At 35.9% G+C, this 20,025-nt stretch overlaps 2 protein-coding genes, 1 non-coding gene and 2 pseudogenes across 9 annotated transcripts; 1 reads left to right on the top strand and 4 right to left on the bottom strand.

The window, feature by feature from the left end:
* Positions 1-186: 186 nt before the first annotated feature.
* AT3G27886 lies at positions 187-1,075 on the bottom strand (annotated as a pseudogene; the record flags this gene model as incomplete). The annotated part of the gene is made up of 1 exon: positions 187-1,075.
* Positions 1,076-1,479: 404 nt separating this feature from the next.
* AT3G27884 lies at positions 1,480-3,676 on the top strand. 3 transcript variants are annotated; one of them, NR_141630.1, is made up of 4 exons: positions 1,480-1,683; positions 2,189-2,278; positions 2,381-2,537; positions 3,321-3,585. It is a non-coding gene; the product is annotated as an other RNA (non-coding RNA). The 3 variants fall into 3 exon arrangements; NR_141632.1 differs by having other exon boundaries at positions 1,481-1,683; positions 2,381-3,058; positions 3,321-3,676; NR_141631.1 differs by having other exon boundaries at positions 1,481-1,683; positions 2,189-3,676.
* Positions 3,677-4,413: 737 nt separating this feature from the next.
* Positions 4,414-9,795, bottom strand: AT3G27883 (annotated as a pseudogene; the record flags this gene model as incomplete). Its single annotated transcript has 1 exon — positions 4,414-9,795.
* A 438-nt stretch (positions 9,796-10,233) lies between these two features.
* AT3G27880 (hypothetical protein (DUF1645)) lies at positions 10,234-11,614 on the bottom strand. Its single transcript, NM_113704.4, has one exon. The coding sequence runs from the start codon at positions 11,331-11,333 to the stop codon at positions 10,605-10,607; it is 729 nt and encodes a 242-aa protein (NP_566827.1). The 5' UTR covers positions 11,334-11,614; the 3' UTR covers positions 10,234-10,604.
* A 2,657-nt stretch (positions 11,615-14,271) lies between these two features.
* AT3G27870 (ATPase E1-E2 type family protein / haloacid dehalogenase-like hydrolase family protein) lies at positions 14,272-19,215 on the bottom strand. Of its 3 annotated transcripts, NM_113703.3 has the most exons (11): positions 18,420-19,215; positions 17,019-18,355; positions 16,837-16,947; positions 16,468-16,744; positions 16,290-16,378; positions 16,100-16,208; positions 15,791-16,015; positions 15,597-15,722; positions 15,424-15,522; positions 15,157-15,348; positions 14,278-15,085 (listed from the first exon to the last, which is right to left on the bottom strand). In NM_113703.3, the coding sequence occupies exons 1-11, from the start codon at positions 18,810-18,812 to the stop codon at positions 14,474-14,476; spliced, it is 3,570 nt and encodes a 1,189-aa protein (NP_189425.2). In that variant the 5' UTR covers positions 18,813-19,215; the 3' UTR covers positions 14,278-14,473. The 3 variants fall into 3 exon arrangements, with proteins under 3 accessions (NP_001326920.1, NP_001326921.1, NP_189425.2); NM_001338915.1 differs by having other exon boundaries at positions 14,272-15,085; positions 17,019-19,171; NM_001338914.1 differs by having other exon boundaries at positions 14,272-15,348; positions 18,420-19,171.
* Positions 19,216-20,025: the final 810 nt, after the last annotated feature.

Here is a 20,025-nt window from a genome sequence, read left to right as displayed (position 1 = left end):
GTACTTACATTTATTTTAAATAATCCTAGAAAATATTTTGGAAGGTCGGTTATTATCATCTATGTACCTTTTTCAAAATATGAATAAGATGTAAAATTTATTCGAAAAAACGTTTTTATATCAAGTGCAACATATGGTTAAAATAATTGTATACAATTTTTTGAAAATCCTACTCCCTCTTAATGTTTATCTTGATGCAAACCAAGCTTCCATGCATCCATCATACCTTCAGCCTCCTTGTTCACGAATGGCGGATATCCTGTTCTGGATTTGTTTGTCCACAATTCGAAGTAGCTGTGATGGTGGTAGAGGTGGTTCTCCATGCCTCCTACCATTTCGCTCTCTCCATATGGAATAGACCGCAAATTGAAAGACATATTTGGTTAGGAATATCAAGTCTCCCCGATGACTTATCCGTGAGGATTGTTTGAACGCTACTCCATGTAGTAGTAAATTTCTGTCCTAGAATTTTTCGGCTTAGTCCAGACAATATCTCTTCAGCATAACTACACTTGAAAAACAGATGGTCTCTGACTCTCTGTCCTCTAGTAAGTTGTCGCATAGAACACAAGCCGGCTTTGCTCCCATTGCCAATTCAACATTCTGTCGCTGGTTGCTAGGCGGTTCTTTAATGCAAGCCATGCTATGAAAGAGTGTTTAGGTGTGGCATGAAGAAACCAAATACCTTTACACCAATCCACTAGTGACGTATGCCTTCTCGAATTGCTTCCCACGTCTCATTTGTGCTGAAACTGTTTTTGTAAAGATCACCTTTTCCTTTCCATAACACCACATCTTTCTCTTGTATGAGACCTTTTTATCGAATCTCGGCAATCAACGCCTCTATATTGTTGAGACTATCGAGTCTGTGCCTTCTCTGCCTATGACTTGCTATCACATCTTCCAGTGTGGAATAAATCGTTATTCTCATATCAATGCAACCTCTTTGACATGTGATGTCAATTAGCTTCCTCATGTGTGACCAATTGTCGTACCAGAAAGACGTGTCTTTTCCATTCTTCACCTCTGTGCCTTTTTCACTTAACTGTAACAATTGTAAAATGTTTTGGAGTGGCATCTATTTATCGACAATTTTTATAATTAATTTAATTTCATCGAAAAATAATCTACAGTTTACTAATCAATTTAAAGAAGTTTCAAAATTTAATATAAGACTAATCTAATCGACTAATCACACAGAATATGTAACTATCTAAGCCACCTACCCAAACTTCTATTTTCTCGATTAGCCAATGAACCAACGACACTTGAGGCAAATTATACAAAAAAATATTTCCCTTATTTTGTCCGTTAGTCGATGATAATTTAAAATTTAGGCATTTTTTAAGGTTTAGGCATATTTTAAAGTTTTCACAATAACGTGGGAATAAAAATAATTAAGGACAGTAGTTTCAAGTTTGAACCAATCCACTAATGTAGTAGATATATAATATCAGGAAGAACATTTGGGTAGAGAGACAGAGAAGTTTGAGAACCTTAAGTATTAATCTATGATTTGAACACGAAAAGACTTGTCTCTCAAACAAAACAAGAAAATATTTTCCTATTTTGAAAATTTTTGAGTGCTAATCATGGCGATCTCTCACGTTCATCTTTTTCTTCTCCTCATCCTATCACTCTTCTTATTACCTACTTTGCGGGCCATCGATTATTCTGACTGCGGTTTGCTACTAACCCTGTTCTTTGTCTTGTTACTTTGTTCGTGAGTCGGTTTTTGAGATCAAAGTAATATTAGGAGTTGAAAGGTTCATATAACTTTCCAACAATCTCATTTTTTTGTTTACTTGGTTTTTGGAAATTAAGTTTGCCATAAAATTTGGTTATTGGATTGCTAGTGTTGAAAATCGGTTTATGTAATTTAGTGATCGAGGACTAGGAACAATATAAACAGAATATCGGTAGATGCATCAAATGTTAAGGATCGACCAGGACAATTATTGGTTTGGATTCGAAGTCAGATTCTCTAGAACCGATCCCTAGCTAGGGTTGACTCTAGGAATAAAGCCAAAAACTGAATTCTTGATCTATCATAATCTCTCATGTTTATGTATCTTTGCCTTTGAATAATCATATAAAATGGTATTAGTTCTGTGTTTACTTGTAATGAAACTTGTACTCTTTCACTTTTAAGTCTTGAGGCGGCCTTATATTTTTGCGGCTGGTTTAGGTGATGTAAGTTCTCCTGTTGAAGTCACTAGTGTGGAGGAGATACTTAAGGATAAGGACAAGGCAAGCTTTAAAATATCCGGTTCAACAAGTACTTCATCGACTCCCTTCGCAAATTTTCTTTATTTTTCTTCAAGTTTTTCACTTGTAGTTTAGTTTGTTTTGTTTTGCATAAAGTTTTAACTGTGAACAGGTAAAAATATCACTGGAGGAGATATTTACGTGGATGTTAAAGAGGCCTGATTCGTTACTCTACTAGCAACTACGACTTATGTGCATGTATGGCATGCCCTGTTGCACCTGGTGCCTTCGTGCTTCCCCTAGACAATCTTTTTCGTTCATATCCAATGGTTAATTTTCTTACATTTATTTTCTCGTAATTGTTAATATTGCGTGATAAAAGATTAGGTACTGCATATGAATTTTTGTTGCACGTATAATAAATATAAATAAGATAAAATTATTTTTAAAGGAAAATAAAATGATGAGAACTATTGGTCCAATTGTTAAAAGACCCATCATAGGGTTAGAGGACTAGAGTTCGAATCTTTCCACAGAAAATGACAAGAATATTCGATGTTCCACTTGCTCCAAAATTGGTTTGGGGTTCGGTTCGAGATCTCTCGGTCATAAAAAAAAAACTAGGAATGATGTGTTCCACAAGGAAAAAACACAACATCAAATGTATCTATCACTTGTGTTCTTTTTGTTTTGGGTCAACCAATTGTGCTTTCTATCATCAAATTTCAACAGTTAGTTAGGTTTATTCCACTTCCATTGAATATAATTTTGAAGATCAAGCTCCTAGCCTGAGGCGGCGCAGTTGGAAAGCATGTTACAACTACAAGATTGGAGATTGAATTTCAACTAGGTGCAAATAAATCATTCGAGCTACTCAATTTAGTAGTTTAATGATTTATCTGATGGTGAATTTGCGAGAAACTTCTTATTAAATAGCTTGTTCTACCCTAAGATTAGTCATATTGCTCAACCATCGAACCACATAATAGAACAAATCAACAAACTAAGAAAAAGATTAGTTAGATATTTTTATTGAAAAAATATTCTTTCATTAACACCATTTTGTTGGCTCTAACGATTTATTATTTTTTGCTCATTTTTTATATTTACAGGTGACATTCAAGGTTCAATTAAATATTTTTGACGACTCTAAAGATGTGAATGAAATAATGTGCCTCACTTTCAGGTACAAGACTAAACGTTCCTTCGCGGTCTCTGGTTAATCAAGTTGCCGGATGAAAAAATGTTCTCAAGTATGATCTCTTTATATTGTATGATAAACTTGCATTATGTATGTTTTTTTCTTCTTCCCTTTTGTGTGGTAACCAAGAAACAAAATAAGTGTTTGTATATAGTTCTTTAATTTCGTTTGATTTCTTTCAACCGGTGATAATAAGGTAAAAAATCTAGACGCTTTCCTAGTATAAAGCTCCAAGTTGCTATGAATATGACTCAGAATTGACTGGGAATTCAGAAAATAAAATAAAATATTGATCTTTAGTTTGCATTCGGTAAATAAAATACAAAAAAAAATTTGAAAAGGTGAACTAGAAAAATGGCGAGATGAAACTATAAAATTATACATAGATTTTATAATTAAAGTGGTTAAGTCCATTTGATTCCGCCTTTTTTACCGAAGTTTGATTTCACTAAATCATGTTATCCCGCATAACAGGGATTGGGTATAGATCGAGGTTTATCGATCCAAAGATATAAAAAATAAAATTAAACGAGTTTATGTATCAGTTTTGGTTTATAAAATAGGGTTTATGCTTTATAATTAAATGTATTTAAATGATTGTTTCGGTTTTATAAAAGAGTGATTACGATTTGATTTTACAATTAAATGCGTTTATTTTTTTATTAGATAATTTTGATTGGCTAGAAAAATAGAGTTAATTAACAAATTTTTCTTTTTTTGTCGTCTGAATAATTATATTGATGGTTAAAATGTTACACATACATCATATTTCAATCTTGATAAAACCAAGATGAGAAGATTAGGATTTAGAAGAGAATAATCCTAATCTACCAAAAAAATATAGTCAAAGAAAGTGGACAGCGGACAAAAGGAGAATCCAGGATCAAGAGGAGGATCTCTCTTCAACAAAAAGGCCATTGAGCCAGAATGGATGTCCAGACGCAACATAAGAGTTGAGTCTAAAGTCTGAGACAACCGATTGAGCAATTAACGAGGCTCCTCTATTGGTTTCCACAGTTTCTAACACTAATTTCCAGTCCACTATCTTCTCCAAAAAATAGTTAATTTTTGTTATCTGATGAGTAAAGGAAGGCCAAGCCTTGGGTCTTCGAAAAGCTCCAACAATATCCTGAGCTTCCAAAGCAAAAACAATTTTGCCTAAATGAAGAGAGTGCATGTTGTCAATAGCCCAAGTAAGGCAATTAAGAGTTGCTTCTTTTTTATCCTTCACATCAAGGAAAGCTCTCCTACTGTGCTGTAAAACGACTCCCGACGCATTTCTCACAACCCATGAAGCTCCAGCGAAACCATGCTTATTAGACCACCTAAGACCAATGTTGCATTTGACCCAATCAGTAGGAGGAGGTTCCCATTCTTTCTTTACCTTTAACCTAGAGATCGAGTCTTCCACATCAACCGAAGTAGGGATGAGCTGAGAGCGAACCACTCATCCATATCTTCATTTATTTTAACAACAGTCTCGGCTGGACAATAACTTGCCCTTTCGAAAAAGAACTTGTTTCTATTTTTCCAGAGTCTCCAGAGAATCCAAGGGAAACATCTTCTGTTTCTTAGCGGTAACTTTCCATTCTTCTTTATATCAAAGAAAGATTGAAAATTTCTGTAAACAGACTCCTCACTAAAACCGCCTTCAGGGAAGGGAAACAGAGAGATAGCCCAAACCTGTCTCGCTACAAGACAAGTGAACAAAACATGATTTATGGATTCACCTTCTTGTCCATACATTTGACACCTCGAATCAATCTTCATGCCTCTAGTTAACAGCAAGTTTGCCACAGGAAGAGCCGAGCTGAGATCTCTCCAGAGGAAAATCTTGATTTTTGGAGCGGATTGGACCAACCAGACTTGCTCTTTCAAGGCATTTAAAGATGGCTGGACAATTGCATCAAGAAAAACCTGGTTATTGGGAGATCTGCTAGCAAACCAATAACCCGATTTGACTGAGTAATCTCCACTTTTAGTATGCTCCCAACAATGGAAATCATCTTTGGAGACCACATGCTTTTTTGAGAGAATAAGCTGAACATCATTGGGATAGAAAAGCTCCTCCAATATGTCTCTATCCCATCCTCTAGCCTCCACATCGATGAAGTCCTCTACCATTAAATCAATATTAATGATCGGGTTCTTGATAAGAGGAGCTCTTAACCCATTATCGTAAATCCAAGAGTCAATCCAAACATTCAGAGATTTCCAATTTCCAACCATTTTCCTCAGCCCTTTGCACAACAACTCTCTACCATGTAAAATGCTTCTCCATGCATAAGAGGGTCTTGAGGTGATGTTAGCATTCAGGAAGTCATCCCACTGAAAGTATCTGCTCTTCATTAAGCGAGCAAAAAGGCAATCCGGATTCTGAAGAATACGTCAGGCATGTTTAGCAAGTAAAGCTTGATTGAAGACTTCAATATCTCTGAACCCTAACCCACCTTCAGCCTTTGATAAACACAATCTCTCCCAGCTCACCCAATGCATTTTCCATTTGTGTTTTAAAGCACTCCACCAGAAATCACTCATTGCGCTTATTAAGTCGTTTTAGTTAACTTAAAGCAGGACATAGCGTAAACTGGCATAGCCAATGCCACTGCTTTAAGTAGAACTTCTTTACCACCCATGGACAAAGACCTTGCAAACCAACCAGACAATCTAGCCTTCAACTTGTCCTTAATATAGTCAAGAAGCTGGATTTTCGAGCCACTAAAACATTCCGGGAGACCTAGATAGGTACTTGCTCCGCCTTCATTCATGATTCCCATCTTTGTTTTGATAAGAAGCTGCAGAACAGAATTAACTTTGGAGCCAAAAGTTAAAGAAGACTTATCCAAGTTGACTCTCTGACCCGTAGCATCCCCATACTCCTTTAGGATCTGTTGTAGCGTGTTAATCTGATCCTCTTCTGCTTTGCAAAGGAAAAGACTGTCATCAGCAAAAAGAAGATGATGTACTGCTGGACCTTCTTCAGAGAATTGGATCCCATTTATCAGACCATTGCTTTCTGCTATATTCATTAGGTGAGTGAGACCTTCAGAACATAGAACAAAGAGAAAAGGTGATAGGGGGTCTCCTTGCCTCAGACCTCTACTTGGTTTAATCATTCCAAAAGCTTGATCATTGATGAGAACCGAGAAAGTAACCGATGTAACACAGAACATAATCCAGGATATCCATTGAGGAGCAAAATCCAAAGCAGAAAGCAACGCTTGAAGGTAAGACCATTCCACCCTGTCAAAAGCTTTTTGGGTGAGTGCGCAGACCGTGAATCAGCTCATGAGCTATCAGAATATTATCTGATATTAATCTTTCTTCAACAAAGGCTGATTGATTAGGTGAAACTATCTCTCCCAGCAAAGGCTGTAGTCTTTTGACTAAGACTTTGGAAATGATCTTGTAGAGGACAGAGCAAAGACTGATTGGTCTAAGATCAGCCATCTTCTCAGGATTAACCTTCTTCTGAAGCAGACACAACTGAGTGTAATTCCATTCAACCGGAAAGGAACCAGAGATGAAAAAGTCTTTGACCTCCTTTGTAACATGCTCACCAATCACAACCCAATATTTTTGGAAGAAAAGACCAGTAAAACTATCAGCTCCTGGAACACTTGAAGGTCTAATACTGAAAACCGCCTCTTTTATTTCCTCAGAAGTTACCTCCTTGGTAAGACTTTCATTCATCGAAGACGAGATTCGTGGTTGGAAGTCATGGAAGATTTCCTGGAAGTTACCTGGATTAGATGAAGTAAAAAAATCTCTAAAGTAAGCTTCAGCCACAGCTCCTTTAGACGCCTCTCCTTTTTGTTTGTTTTCATTCACATCCAAAAGATAATCAATTCTCTGCTTCCCTCTTCTACCCTTAACAGAATTATGGAAAAACTGAGAGTTTTTATCCCCTTCATTCATCCATTGATCTCTGCTTCTTGTTCTCCAGTAAGTTTCTTCCTCTCTGTATGCTTCCCATAACTCTCCTCTTATCTCAGCAAGAACTGTAAATCTTGGGAAATCTGAAGATTGTTCGGCCTCTAAATCCACTTGAGCCTGAGTAATTCGTGTGAGAGAGTTAAGGTTGTTTTCTCTTTTCCACTTACTCAGACTTTTTCTGCAACTTCTTAGCTTATCAGAAACCTTTGAGATCCTTCTTGTAGAGTTAGCACTCCAAGCTTGCTGAATAGCTTCCTTAACAAGAGGTTTGTTCAGAAAGCGTCTATCAAATCTGAAATTACCCCTGTAGGCATCTTTAGTAGTAGAAAGCCTCACCAAAACTGTTCTATGATTCGAGCCTCTTTTATCAAGGAAACATTGGTTAGAGATGGGGAATTTAACCAGCCAGTTCTTGTTTCCAAAACAACGATCCAGCTTGCTTTGAATCCACAAATTACTTCTCTTGCCTCCCCAAGTTAAGGCATTGCCTGAGCTAGGCAACTCTTCCATATCACAGTTGTTCCGCATGTCTTTGAAAGGCCGAAAAGAAGCATCTCCCCTGCGAGGACCACCAATCTTTTCCCCATTGTGAAGAATGGCATTAAAGTCTCCTAGCATACACCACGCTTCAGTTCTGGTCAAACCGATCCTTGATAGTCTATCCCATAAAAGGGGTCTTGAACTATAAGAAGGATCTCCATACACACAAGAAACAAAAAATTCTACTTCACCAAACTGTACACTAAAGTCCAAAAGGTTCTTATCATAGTACTTGAAATCAATATTTACACCTTTCTTCCAAAAGAGAGCCAAACCACCACTTAAACCAACCGGATTTACTGTAAACACCCTATCATACCCAAGCCACTCTTGTAAGTCCACCAAAACATTGCTACAATTCTTCGTCTCCATAAGAAATAGGACCTCCGGGAAATGTTCTTTACGCATTTCCTTGAGCCTCGGAATCGTCAAGTCATGTGCACGGCCCAAGCCTTGACAATTCCAACTCATGATGCTAATTAACAATTGGACGGTCCCTCATTTGGGACCACCTCATGTGTGCTGCACTTTGCAACTTTGGATGGAACTTCAGCCTCATCAGTAGCTTTTCTTTTGCCTCCTCCATCAGCCACAGTGACAGAAGGAACTTGTTGAATGGAGCCAGTTGCTGAGAAACCTTTTGTCCTTCTACTTTTGTATGGACGTTTTCTGATTTTTCCATTCTTTAAGAGAGCCCCGGAAGAAGGACCAACCTCATTGAGACCAGCCTTAAAAGCCGTTGTGCTCCCTATAGAGAATGAAGAAACCGTACCTTTATCCAAAAAGGCTCTTAAGTCCGGAAGCAGAACCAAAGTCTTACACAGAGGAGCAGCCTGCTCCAAAGATGGAGAGAGAGCTTCTAGAAGTAGAGGAGACTGAGTGACCGGCGCAAGGTGGGAAGCTTGAACTGGAGATCCATACCCGAAAACAATGCCTTTCCCTTTGTCAATATCAGTTGAAACCAAAGGGTAAGGTTCAAGTCTCAACATTGTTTTTTGACCAATCGGGTCATTTGCGAGATCACTTAGAGATTTCTTGATTCTGGATTCCCGAACTAATCTCTCTTCTCCTGAGGCAACGAGCAGGTATTGTCTCATTCCTTCTCTTCCAGTTGTTGGATCAATACCAACTTGACTTTCATCAATTACTCCAAAAAGAGGATATGTCTCTTTGATAATCCTTTCTTTAGGTAAAGCCGACCCTTTGCCTTACTGCTTTGCAGCCAATCTTTTGTCTTCGACGTCTTTAGCTTTTAGAGGACAGGCCTCTTGCTCATGTGTAAGCCGCTGACAGAAATAACATCTTTTTTGAATCCTTTCAAAGTCATAAAGGATATTCACCATACCCTCCTTGAAATTAATGTTCTTTGAGCGACAAACAGGTTTGGAGACATCGAATTTGACCTTCACACGAACATATTCCGTAATCTGAGACTTGGCCGGATCGAAGGCCACTTCAACAACTTGTCCAACGAATTCTCCCAACATAGTAATCGTTGGGATAGTGTAGTGGTTAACCGGAATATTCCTTATTTGGACCCATACTTCTATGAATTGGAGATAGTCAGTCGGAGGGTTCTCAACCCAACGCTCTATGGCTAGAGTCCACTCATTGAAGGTATGAACACCCTTTGCTAGAATTCCCAACAGATCTTGCTCGTAAGAGAAAATGAACTGAAATTTCTCATTAGAAAGCGCAATTCCTCTTACCCTCTCACTGATTTGCCATTTCCTGGGAAGATTCTGGATGAGATTGGACATCTTCTGACTGTTTGGGTTCAGAACACGACCCACCAAACTCAACACATTCTTCTCACTAGAACAGAATTCAGGTAAATCCGGCATCGTAAACGGCTCATCCTCCTCCTTTAAGGACATTGCCATTAAAGCCCGATCGATGCTAGCTGACATAGTAACGGATAAGGTATGAGACGACCCAAAAAGCACTTAATCATGATAAACTCGCTTGACGGCTAGCTGATGAAGAGAAACGGCTGAGCTTTTGAAGATTAAACTGAAAGTAGGTTAAAAATGCGGCTAAGAGGAAAGAAACACCATAACTAAAGCTCTATTCCACTTAGAAGCGAATACTTTAAAAGAGAAAGAGGGTCTTAAGCCCAAAAGAGAGAAGCGCTTTAATTTTATTGAAAAGTGATTCCTCTGCTTTTCCAATTAACAGATTTTTCAATAACACATTGTTTTCAATAACAATGTGTAATTCTATAGCTACGAAATGGTATCGAATCTATAGATGAGTAGCTGACCCTCCTCTAATAAACATTAATTTAATCAAAAGTTTATTATTCACAGTTATAAGTGATCGCATTTACGAAAAATGGTCCATTAAAAAAAAAAATCTAATCAAAATAAAGTATAGTTGTCAATTTACAAATTAATGATGTCCATCCATAAAAGTTTAATATCTTGTTGTCTTCATTTACATACATGTCTATATCCATTGATCTTCCTGAAAAAACATCAAATACACACTAAAATACACTCACAACTTGTCAATTTTCAACTAAATAAAATATATTTACATCAAAACCTTCACCCAAATTATAAAACTATATGATTACGAAAATAATCAAAATTGTTTACAAACTAATAAAAACATAATTTAAGATGTAATTATTAAAAATACAAATCTACATCTTACATAATTTATTAAATACGAATTTAAAATCATAATTTTCACCGAATAGATCCAAATCAATGAATCAAAACGGAGGAAAAGTTTTGCCATAACGATGAATATTAGAAAAAAGACCAACAAGATCTTGCTTGTACGGTAAATATGACTTTCTCTTGTCTTCTTCTTTAATCGCTTTATTCCTCAGATAAAACTTCTCATGTGCAGAAACTGTAACTGAAACTGAAACTTTCTTCTTCGATTTGGAAGATTCATCATCATCATCTCTGTTTGTTGGGTTCAAGAATTTAAGTGATTGTTTACCATCACTTTTACTTCTCTTGAGAAAGTCTCTCAAACGCCATCGTTTCGTTGACCATGTAGAGGTTGATGATGATCCTGTAGATTTGCTTTTTCTACATCCTCCACTTGGTGACATATCCGCCGTAGATCTCGCTGGTGTCCATGGACAATAGATCTCGCTCGGGATCGAATCAAACTCGTCGTCTTCTTCTTCTTCGTCGGAAGACGATGAGTATGTTTGTTGCGGTGGTTGTTGATCGTTACGTTCACGGAGGAATAGATCCTTCAACGGAATTACTTTCTCCGGAGAAACATCTCCGGAGATTAGATTCTTGTTAAATACAGGGAAAACTAGTCCACCGTCACCGGAAGAAGAAGTCGCCGCCGTCGAAAACTCGAATTCGGCGTCTGATTTCTCTTTGTAACAGACTCGTTCGGCGATTTCGACGAGTCTATCGCCGGAATAAGTACTGAAGCTAGGTGAAAACGACGCCGTTGCATCGTCTTTCTCCATTGGATCAGATTTTTTACAGTTGAGAAATGAAAAAAGCGTGTGAGGAAGAAAGAGAGAGAGGTTTTGGAGTTTTTTGCTTTAATGGAGTTTTTTTTTTTTTGTCTTGTTGTATAAATAGCCGTATATATAGGAGGAAGTGGTTGGGGGCACATGGAAATGGCAATTTTGGTAATTAAAGTGTAAGATAGTTATTAATGTGACTCAATTGTGTATTTGTATCAAAAGATTTAGAGAAGAAGCATAACGTGGATTTTCTAGAAGCGAATCATGCTACTTGATCCACAAGTTTTGGTAGTAATTTTTTAAAATGTATTCAAATCATTTGACAATGATGTAGTATCTACGAAAATAAGTTCATGTTTATTACTATTTTTAATATCTGGAATCATTGTAGAAGATTCTTTGATAAAATATAAAAAGTACTTTTGGGCGTTTGATTATCAGTTTGGTTCATTAGATTTTAATTTTAGAGTTTACTATTTTTTTAGTTCGGTTTTTGGTTTGGTTTTGGTCCTTTCGGTTTTAAAATTTTGTATCTATTCAGTTATTTTATTTTGAATATTTTCCGATATTTTTGGTTATTTGGTGTACTTTCGGATATTTTTTTGATTATTTTCAAATATTTTATTATTTTTATATATTTTCAAATATTTTTTATTATTTGGTCTATAAGTAATTAATATTTTTGAATATAACTGTATTTCAAATATTTTAAGCTACTTAAAATACTTTGGTTCGCTATCAAATCGGTTCCAGTTATTTTTGTTCTAATATTTAATATCCATTCGATTATTTTCAAAAAATTTATTCGATCTGTTTTTTTTGCTATGGTACATTCAGTTTGTCAGTTCGCCTAACTGAAAAGTTTACTATTGAAAATTAGTGATGGTCTTGACGTTATTAAACTTGGAATTCGTTGATTAATTGGCGGAAATATGTATGATTCTTTAACTCAAACAAATTTTGTATTTTAGCAAAAATTAGTAAAATGGGTAAATTAAAATATAGCTTTGTGTATATGAAAACAAGATATTTAAATCAATTCCTTTGATTAAGAATTAAGAAAGTAAAAGTACAGGTAGAGATATTTTTAGTTTCAACAAAATGTCGACCATTCAAGAACCTTTGGACACGTATATATTAGTACGATATTATATTTACATAATAAATAGGGCATAAATCATCGCTATCACTTACGTCAATTACTTCAACAGCCATGTTAAAGTAACATTTTCATGTTTTATATCAATTAACCATAAATTTATTTATGTGGTTTATATGTGTGTGTATGTGTAAAGTTGAATTTTAGTCCAAATCTACTCAATATAGGAAAATGCATACGTAATTGCTGACAAAGCCAATAGAAATCATGAATCATGAATCATGGCTGCTGCGTTGAATCAAATTTTTCCTTTTTAATGTAGTTTAATCTTAGCTTCTCGAAAACGAACGTTCGAAATTGTTTGTTTTTGTTGCATTTTATAACGCAAGATAAAATAATTGACAGCAATAAATAGGATACTGTACACAAGCAAATTTCTCACATGGGCACGTAAATGTACGTATAAAAATACTTCTAGAAGTCGTTATCACTTTTTTAGACGAAGTCTTATGAGCCAAACAAAAGAGACTTGTAATCGCTATCAAAATCAAATCAAACGATTTTCTTCCACCATTAGACCAAAGCGTCACATTATCATCCGGTATAAGTGTTATAAAATTCTGTTATGTTAATTAAATATTGGATCTATTTAGTAACACAAAACTATACAAAAACTTTACCTGTTATTTGGAATGGTAAGCTTTTTATAGAATAGTGCAAACTCTACGAAATAGTTATACGATATACAAAAAACTAATAATAAATTTTTTTGTAACGTTTATTATAAAGTTTTTATGATAGATAACTATTAAACCTGTATAAAATGTACAGCTTTTATAATGGATTACCAATTTACAATTTAACCATTGTTTTGCGTATTTGTAAATTTACAAATATTTTTGAAATATTATATATTTAGAAAACGTTGACCTTGGAGATAATATCTCTAGAATTGTGAGTATTAGAAACAAATAACCAAATTGATTACTTGTATATTGAAAACGAGATTCATATTATATATCGGTTTATAAAACAGTTGTATTGCCTATATGCACAAACTCGTGCTTGAGTTGAGTATAATTACGCTAATCAAAACCATTTTTAGCTCATGAAATAGGTCTTTGTACAACTTTTCTTCATCAAATACTAGATTACCGCGAATAACCCTTATTGATATAAAGCAACTACACCTTATATAACTCTTAATCCATTGTAGATGTCGAATAAATATACACTTCAAAGTCTTTGGTTTCGATTTTCCTTGATCTACATGAACAAATTCTACAATGTCACCATTTTTTTTTATATACCAAACATATTTCTCTAAGCTAAAAAAAAAGAAAATATTCTTTTTTGATCTAAGCTAAAACATTAAAATTTGTAGCATCCAAAACAAAAATTCTTGCATAAGATCAAATTGTTGTAACTCGCTATACTTCTAGAAGTCGTTATCACTTTTCTTGACGAAGTCTTATGAGCCACAAAAGAGACTTGTAATCGCTATCAAAATCAAATCAACGATCTTTCTTACATTATTTTCTTCCACCATTAGACCATATCGTCACATTATCCGGATTCAGTACTAATATAGAATTCTATATTGTTTTGCGTAGTTGTAAATCTCAAATGTTATTAAAATACCTATTCATTAAGAAAACGTTGACCGATGATGAAATAGTATCTCTAAAATTGTGAGTTGTCATGAGCACATAAGAAACAAAATAACCAAATTGATTATTGAAAACGAGATTCATACACCAATTGCATTAAAAACATTTATTGCATTGCCTTTGAGCTTGTGTTAGATCATACACCATATCTTGGCTTCGATTTTCCTTCAAATATCACAATGTCGAACTTTTTTATCTATTAAATTATCAAATTTATAGCATCCATTTATCGCTGAACTTACTTCAAATATCTACAAACTAACCACATTTTTAAATCAGTCACACTCTCATCTCCTTTTGAACCTCCATATATATACAAAAGTCAGAAGAAGGAAAAAAAAACGACGCTAAGTTGTGTAAATTACGAATCAATTCCAAGAATCTCTTCTAGACAAATTTGCCCTAAGATGATGCAAAGTAAACTCAACTTGCACCGGAAGCTCACCAAGAACCGCATTTGGCGCGGTCTCTGTCCGTTCTGTTCTCCTCTGTTCAACAATAATATCGTGGTACATTGGTCTGAACTTAATCTGAAACGCCCTGTAAGTGAAATAAGGCAAGAGAGCAGAGAACACCACAAGGAAAAGAACGAGCCAATAGATCGGACTCGGTGCTGAAGTCTCGACGAAGACCTGAAACGCGGTAGTGGAAAACGTCGGAGGAAGGGAACCGTAGATGACAAGAAACAAATACCAAACCCCAATGCTTCCCCATATGAAGCAATGTTGGATCCAAGTGAAGTAGTTTATCGAAATCGCCATTTGGCAATTCACAGTCCAGACCACGGAAGAGTACATTGTGACTCCGAGGACCGAGTAATCAACTACTTGTCCATCTTTCCTAAAAGCTTGAGTTGCCATTGTGTTGATAGTGAGGAAGAAAATGATCATTGAGCTTATGACTCCATTCAACATCCATCCTAGGATCCGTTCCCAGCTGAATAATACGTTTTGTACTCCTTCTTGGTATAGCAACGGATACTGCGGAAACCAAAATCAAGAAACGCTAAGCGATTTGTTTTAAATCAAGAAAGACAGAGAAGAATCTCTACCTTGAGACAAAGGCGAGCAGAGACGTCTTGATCGAAGACTCCAAGGGCGATAACAGGAAGTGAAGTGAAGAAGACGTTGTAGCACGACATGTACCAATCGTTATACGCCGGTTTTCCAGAGAAAGAAGCATAAGCTTCATACCAAAACAGCGTGAACCCGAATGCGAGGTTCTTGTAGAAGAAGTAACATATCTAAAATATCACAAGAAAACAATCAGAAACAAGTTTAACACTTGCAATGAGTTAAGTTTTATAAATCTTGTTTACCATCAATGTGATTCGTCTATAACACCAATGACCGTGAACAAGTAATAAACGTTCCAGAAACCGAAACTGAGCAATCGCAAAATCACTAGCCATCACCGCCTGTAAAAGAAAACTTCAAGACTCTAATGACCATTTAACAGTAAATAGAAGAAGATCCTAAGAAAATATATTACCTGCATTCCTTCAGCACCACTTATACCAACTCCAATATCGGCTTCTTGAAGCATTCCAACATCATTTGCGCCATCTCCAATGGCCAGTGTTGTTCTACCTGTCCCATTCTTTACCAATCTTGTAACCTAAAACATATCTTAATCAGATTACTCCAATGTGAAAACAGAACGAGAAGTGTTGACACGAATCTTACGAGCGCCTTTTGTTTTGGCGAAGACCGACAACATATAACAGAATTACATCGAATCGCAAGTTCCAAGAACTCTTTCTCCAGCTTTGAGTCCAATGCATAAGTTAAAGACTTTCCATCAATCACTAAACCAAACATTTCCGAGTTTTCTTTAGCTGAATTATCGGTTACTGCAGCAGTTTGTGACATTCCTTCTCGTAACTGTTTTTTAATACTTTGAAAAGAAGCCTATCAACAAAAAAAAAACCATTCTCATCATTTCAAACATAACAAGTCATTTTAGTAGCTATGTCCATAGGAAAAACAAACAACCTTTGCAACAGCCTCCTTGTCTCCTTGTTTTTCCAATGCTTCAATGTCAGATGAATCTAGAGTTACCAAAATCTGTTTCATGCCTTCTCTTAAGAGACTACAAGCATATCTGTCAATAACAACAACACAGCTTAATACCTTTAAATTTTTGTACACAAAAGAAGATGATCAACAGAAGTCTGCTAATTACCCGATATTTATCGCGGTTTCTGTCTTATCGCCGGTTAAAACCCAAATCTTGACTCCAGCCTGAGATAACTTCTCAATACAATCTGGAACCTATTTAACAAGAAAAAAGAAACACAAAAAATGATATGTTATAGTAACAAAACTCAAAATAGTAACCACATTGTTTTTGCTATACTTACACCTTTCTGCAGTTTGTCTTCCACTGCAGTAGAACCAAGAAGAATCAAATCTTTCTCAATCTTATCAGCAGCTGCATCAATTAAAGCATCTCTATCTTCAGTAACCAAAGTTTTGGCATTCAGAAACTCCTCTTCCCACACTATGTACTCGTCTTCATCGATTTCTCTATATGTAATCACTAATGTTCTTAAACCCGCCTCTGCATACTTCTTGATATGTTCCTTTGTCTCTCTCTCATTTTGCCGTCCATGTTTCGCAAGTCTTTTAAACATTACACTGAAACACACGACAGTAGAAGATATTCTCACTGAAATCAAATGCAACCATTTCAAGATTTAAGCTTCTCCACAAAGAAAAAAAGTATTAACCTGTCTGCGCCTTTCGAAAGCAACAACAACCGGTTTTCGGGATTTCGGACAATCACCGACATTCTTTTCCGTGAACTGCTGAACTCTAGGACATGAAGAAGCTCATATACTCTGCACGTTTTAACAAAAATGTGATAAAATTCTTTGACCAAGCGAGAGAGATTAAGACCTTTTTGATTTACCTATCAACTTTTTCACCGGTCATGTGGTCTATTTCATGCAAGGAAATACTAGTTTGGGACCTTGAAAAGAATTCAAATCCAAGCTCTCGAGAAGCTATAACAAAAGCCGCTTCATCCGGAGACTCAGCTTCATATGTGATCTCTCCTGTATCGCTGTTAACATCAGGAATAGCAGTGTGGCAAATAGCCAACACACGAAAGAACTTCTGAATAAGTTCTGCATTTGGTTGATTAATCCATTGTCCATCAACTATTCTCTCATCCCAGAAGTTAAAACCTTTAACCGCTTTTTGCTCCTTAATGGATAAAGATTCATTATCACCAACTTCTTCTTGAGTCATAAGACCCTTTTGCTTTCTCAAAGCCACTTCTACTTCGGTCATACCGCGACCATAAGCTGTTCCAGCAATCGAACATTTCACAAACTCCATTGAGTTGCAAGTCAAAGTACCTGTTTTATCCGAGAGAATTGTATCAACTTGTCCAAGCTCTTCATTAAGATTCGACGTTCTTGCACGAGCAGGCCTATCTGTTTCTTCATGGTACATTTCTTGATCTTGGTTAATGAAAATACTCTGTAACACCTTCACAACTTCAATAGACACATATAAAGATATCGGTATTAAGTAACCGTATAGCATTAAAGCGGTCAAGAAATGAAAGAAAGCAGCAGCAACCGCTCTCCGAGGATCATAGAAAACAGTAGTATGATCTGGTCTAAGATACCATCTTCTTAGCTTCCCATTATCACTCATATCCCTTCTCGTTGCAATCCCGAAGAATACAGATCCAGTAAACGCTATCACAATCAAGATACTGAAGAGAATGTAAATAATCTGATCCATTTTTTTCTCAATCTTACTCCTCTTAGAAGGAGGATCGGTAGCATTCTGCATCACTTTAGTGTCATGACCGGTAAAAACAACCACGCCGTATACATAATCCGTATTTTTCAGTTTGGAATCTCTCAATAGTATCTGCTGAGGAGATAAAGGATATTGCTTTCCTTCAAAGTAAAGTGTTCCCACAAAGGAATAAAGATGCTCATTAGGATCCTCACATTTGATCATTCCTCTGAAGTTCTTGATCGATTCTTCGTCCGATGTTATCTCCAACGCGTGCTTAAGCTTCAAGTTAGTCTCTCCATCAAGATTCATAGTTTCAACATAACAAATCCCATCTTCATAGCTAGATGAAAGCAGTAGAAGATCAGCAGGGAAGTACTCATCTTTATGAACCTTCACAAGATCACCAACACGGAGATTTTTCCACTTCGTTTCGACAAATGTTCCGGTTTTACCAAGAACTTCAACTTTCCTATTGTTAGCTTCAACATCCTAACAAAACAAGAACACATTAATAAACAATAAAAAAACATCAGAATATTATAAAAGGCCATACTTGTTTTCTTCTCCTCAAATCTTCAACACCTTCTTTAACCATGGTAGCACCGATAACAATCAAGAGCGGTGCAAGAACGCTAGGAGCGGTATAAGGAGCCAAAGGACTAAAAGAAACGAAAGCAACAACGAGGAAATATATATTTGCAACTCTTCTAAACTGCTCAAACAAAGACTTTGGGATGAAATTAGCAGCAGTATACTTAGTGGTTGACACATAATTTCCTCTGTAATTAAGCTGAAGAGCTTCAGGATTATCAGGATCATTACAGAACACAACTCTTGAGTAACCTCTTGAACCAATCTGAGAATGATCTTCTCTAGAGAATGGTTTAAAACACTTGAAAGAATATAATTTACTGAATTTCATCCCTTTTCTCCTCTCTCCAGCCATATATAAGATCAAGAAAATATCTTCTAGCAATCAAACTTTTTTTATTGAAAAATTCCACAACTAATTAACCACAAATCTCAGTAACAATCACTCACCAGATCACTAAATGTAGTAGATAAGGAGAAGTAGCTAGAATCTAATTAAGAGAGGAAAAAGGCACTCAAAATCTTGGATAAGGAAATCTAGAAGCTGCACTAAACAGTAACTATCAATTCCAGATATATTATTAAACAAAGTCAAAAATAAAATTGTCTGAAAGATCTCTTACTTGCAGAGATAGAGAGAAAGAGAAAGAGTATGTTCTTGCTCTTAGTAGTACTCAACTTTGCCTCTTGTGTAAGTAAACGACGAGAAGCAATTGCCGAAATTTTTATTTTTATTTTTAAGTTCACTTTTTCAAAATAAGATTCTTTTAACATTTTTTCTATTTTTATCTCACATTTTTTTAGTTTATTTTCAACTGTATTGATCTTATTTTCTTACATTTATTTTTTTCTTGTGTAATTTTTCTTCTGTTGTGTTTTGTCTTAACCGTACATTTTACGGTTTTAGTGAAGAGCTTGTGACATTTGTCGGTCTCTGACGAGTCGAACGTGAATACTATGACACGTGGCAATATATAGTATGTGTCATTTCTTTATTGGGACATATATATAACGTTTGGTTTGGATTTAGATTAGGCACCGCACCGTTTTTGCTGATTAATTAAATTGTAAACCCTGTAGTTGACTAGTTGTCACAAATTCGGTTTGGATGTAGATTTGAATATTGGTGGCTTAATTAAGGTTAATCGTGGTATCTTACAGATAAGTGATTAATTATTGAAAATGTAACGTTGGTTTTGGTTGTAGATTTGAATCGCACCATTTTAGAGTTACTTACACATTGGATGGATATAGTTCAACAAAGGTGTTTTGTTCACCACCATTGGCTAAAATGTCTATGGTTCTGGTAAAACAATGCTTTACATTCATCAACGGGAATGACACCTTGAAAGGCTCATATTGTTAGTAGCCACCCCCAGCTGTTCCATTATATGAAACAGGAACGTTTATACTTCATAGTGGCAGATGTCGATGCTCTATGGACTCTTAAACTGAGAAAAACTTATGTGAATGATAAAACACAATCCAGCTTGTTTCTTTCCTGCTATTGAAAGATTCAAAAAACACAAGCAGTTACCAATTTGTACACATATCCTAGTTCTTTAAGG

Source organism: Arabidopsis thaliana, chromosome 3, assembly GCF_000001735.4.
Source record: "Arabidopsis thaliana chromosome 3, partial sequence".
NCBI lineage: Eukaryota > Viridiplantae > Streptophyta > Magnoliopsida > Brassicales > Brassicaceae > Arabidopsis > Arabidopsis thaliana.
The sequence above is the reverse complement of the archived record's forward strand: the minus strand, read 5'-3'. Positions and strand labels throughout refer to the sequence as shown.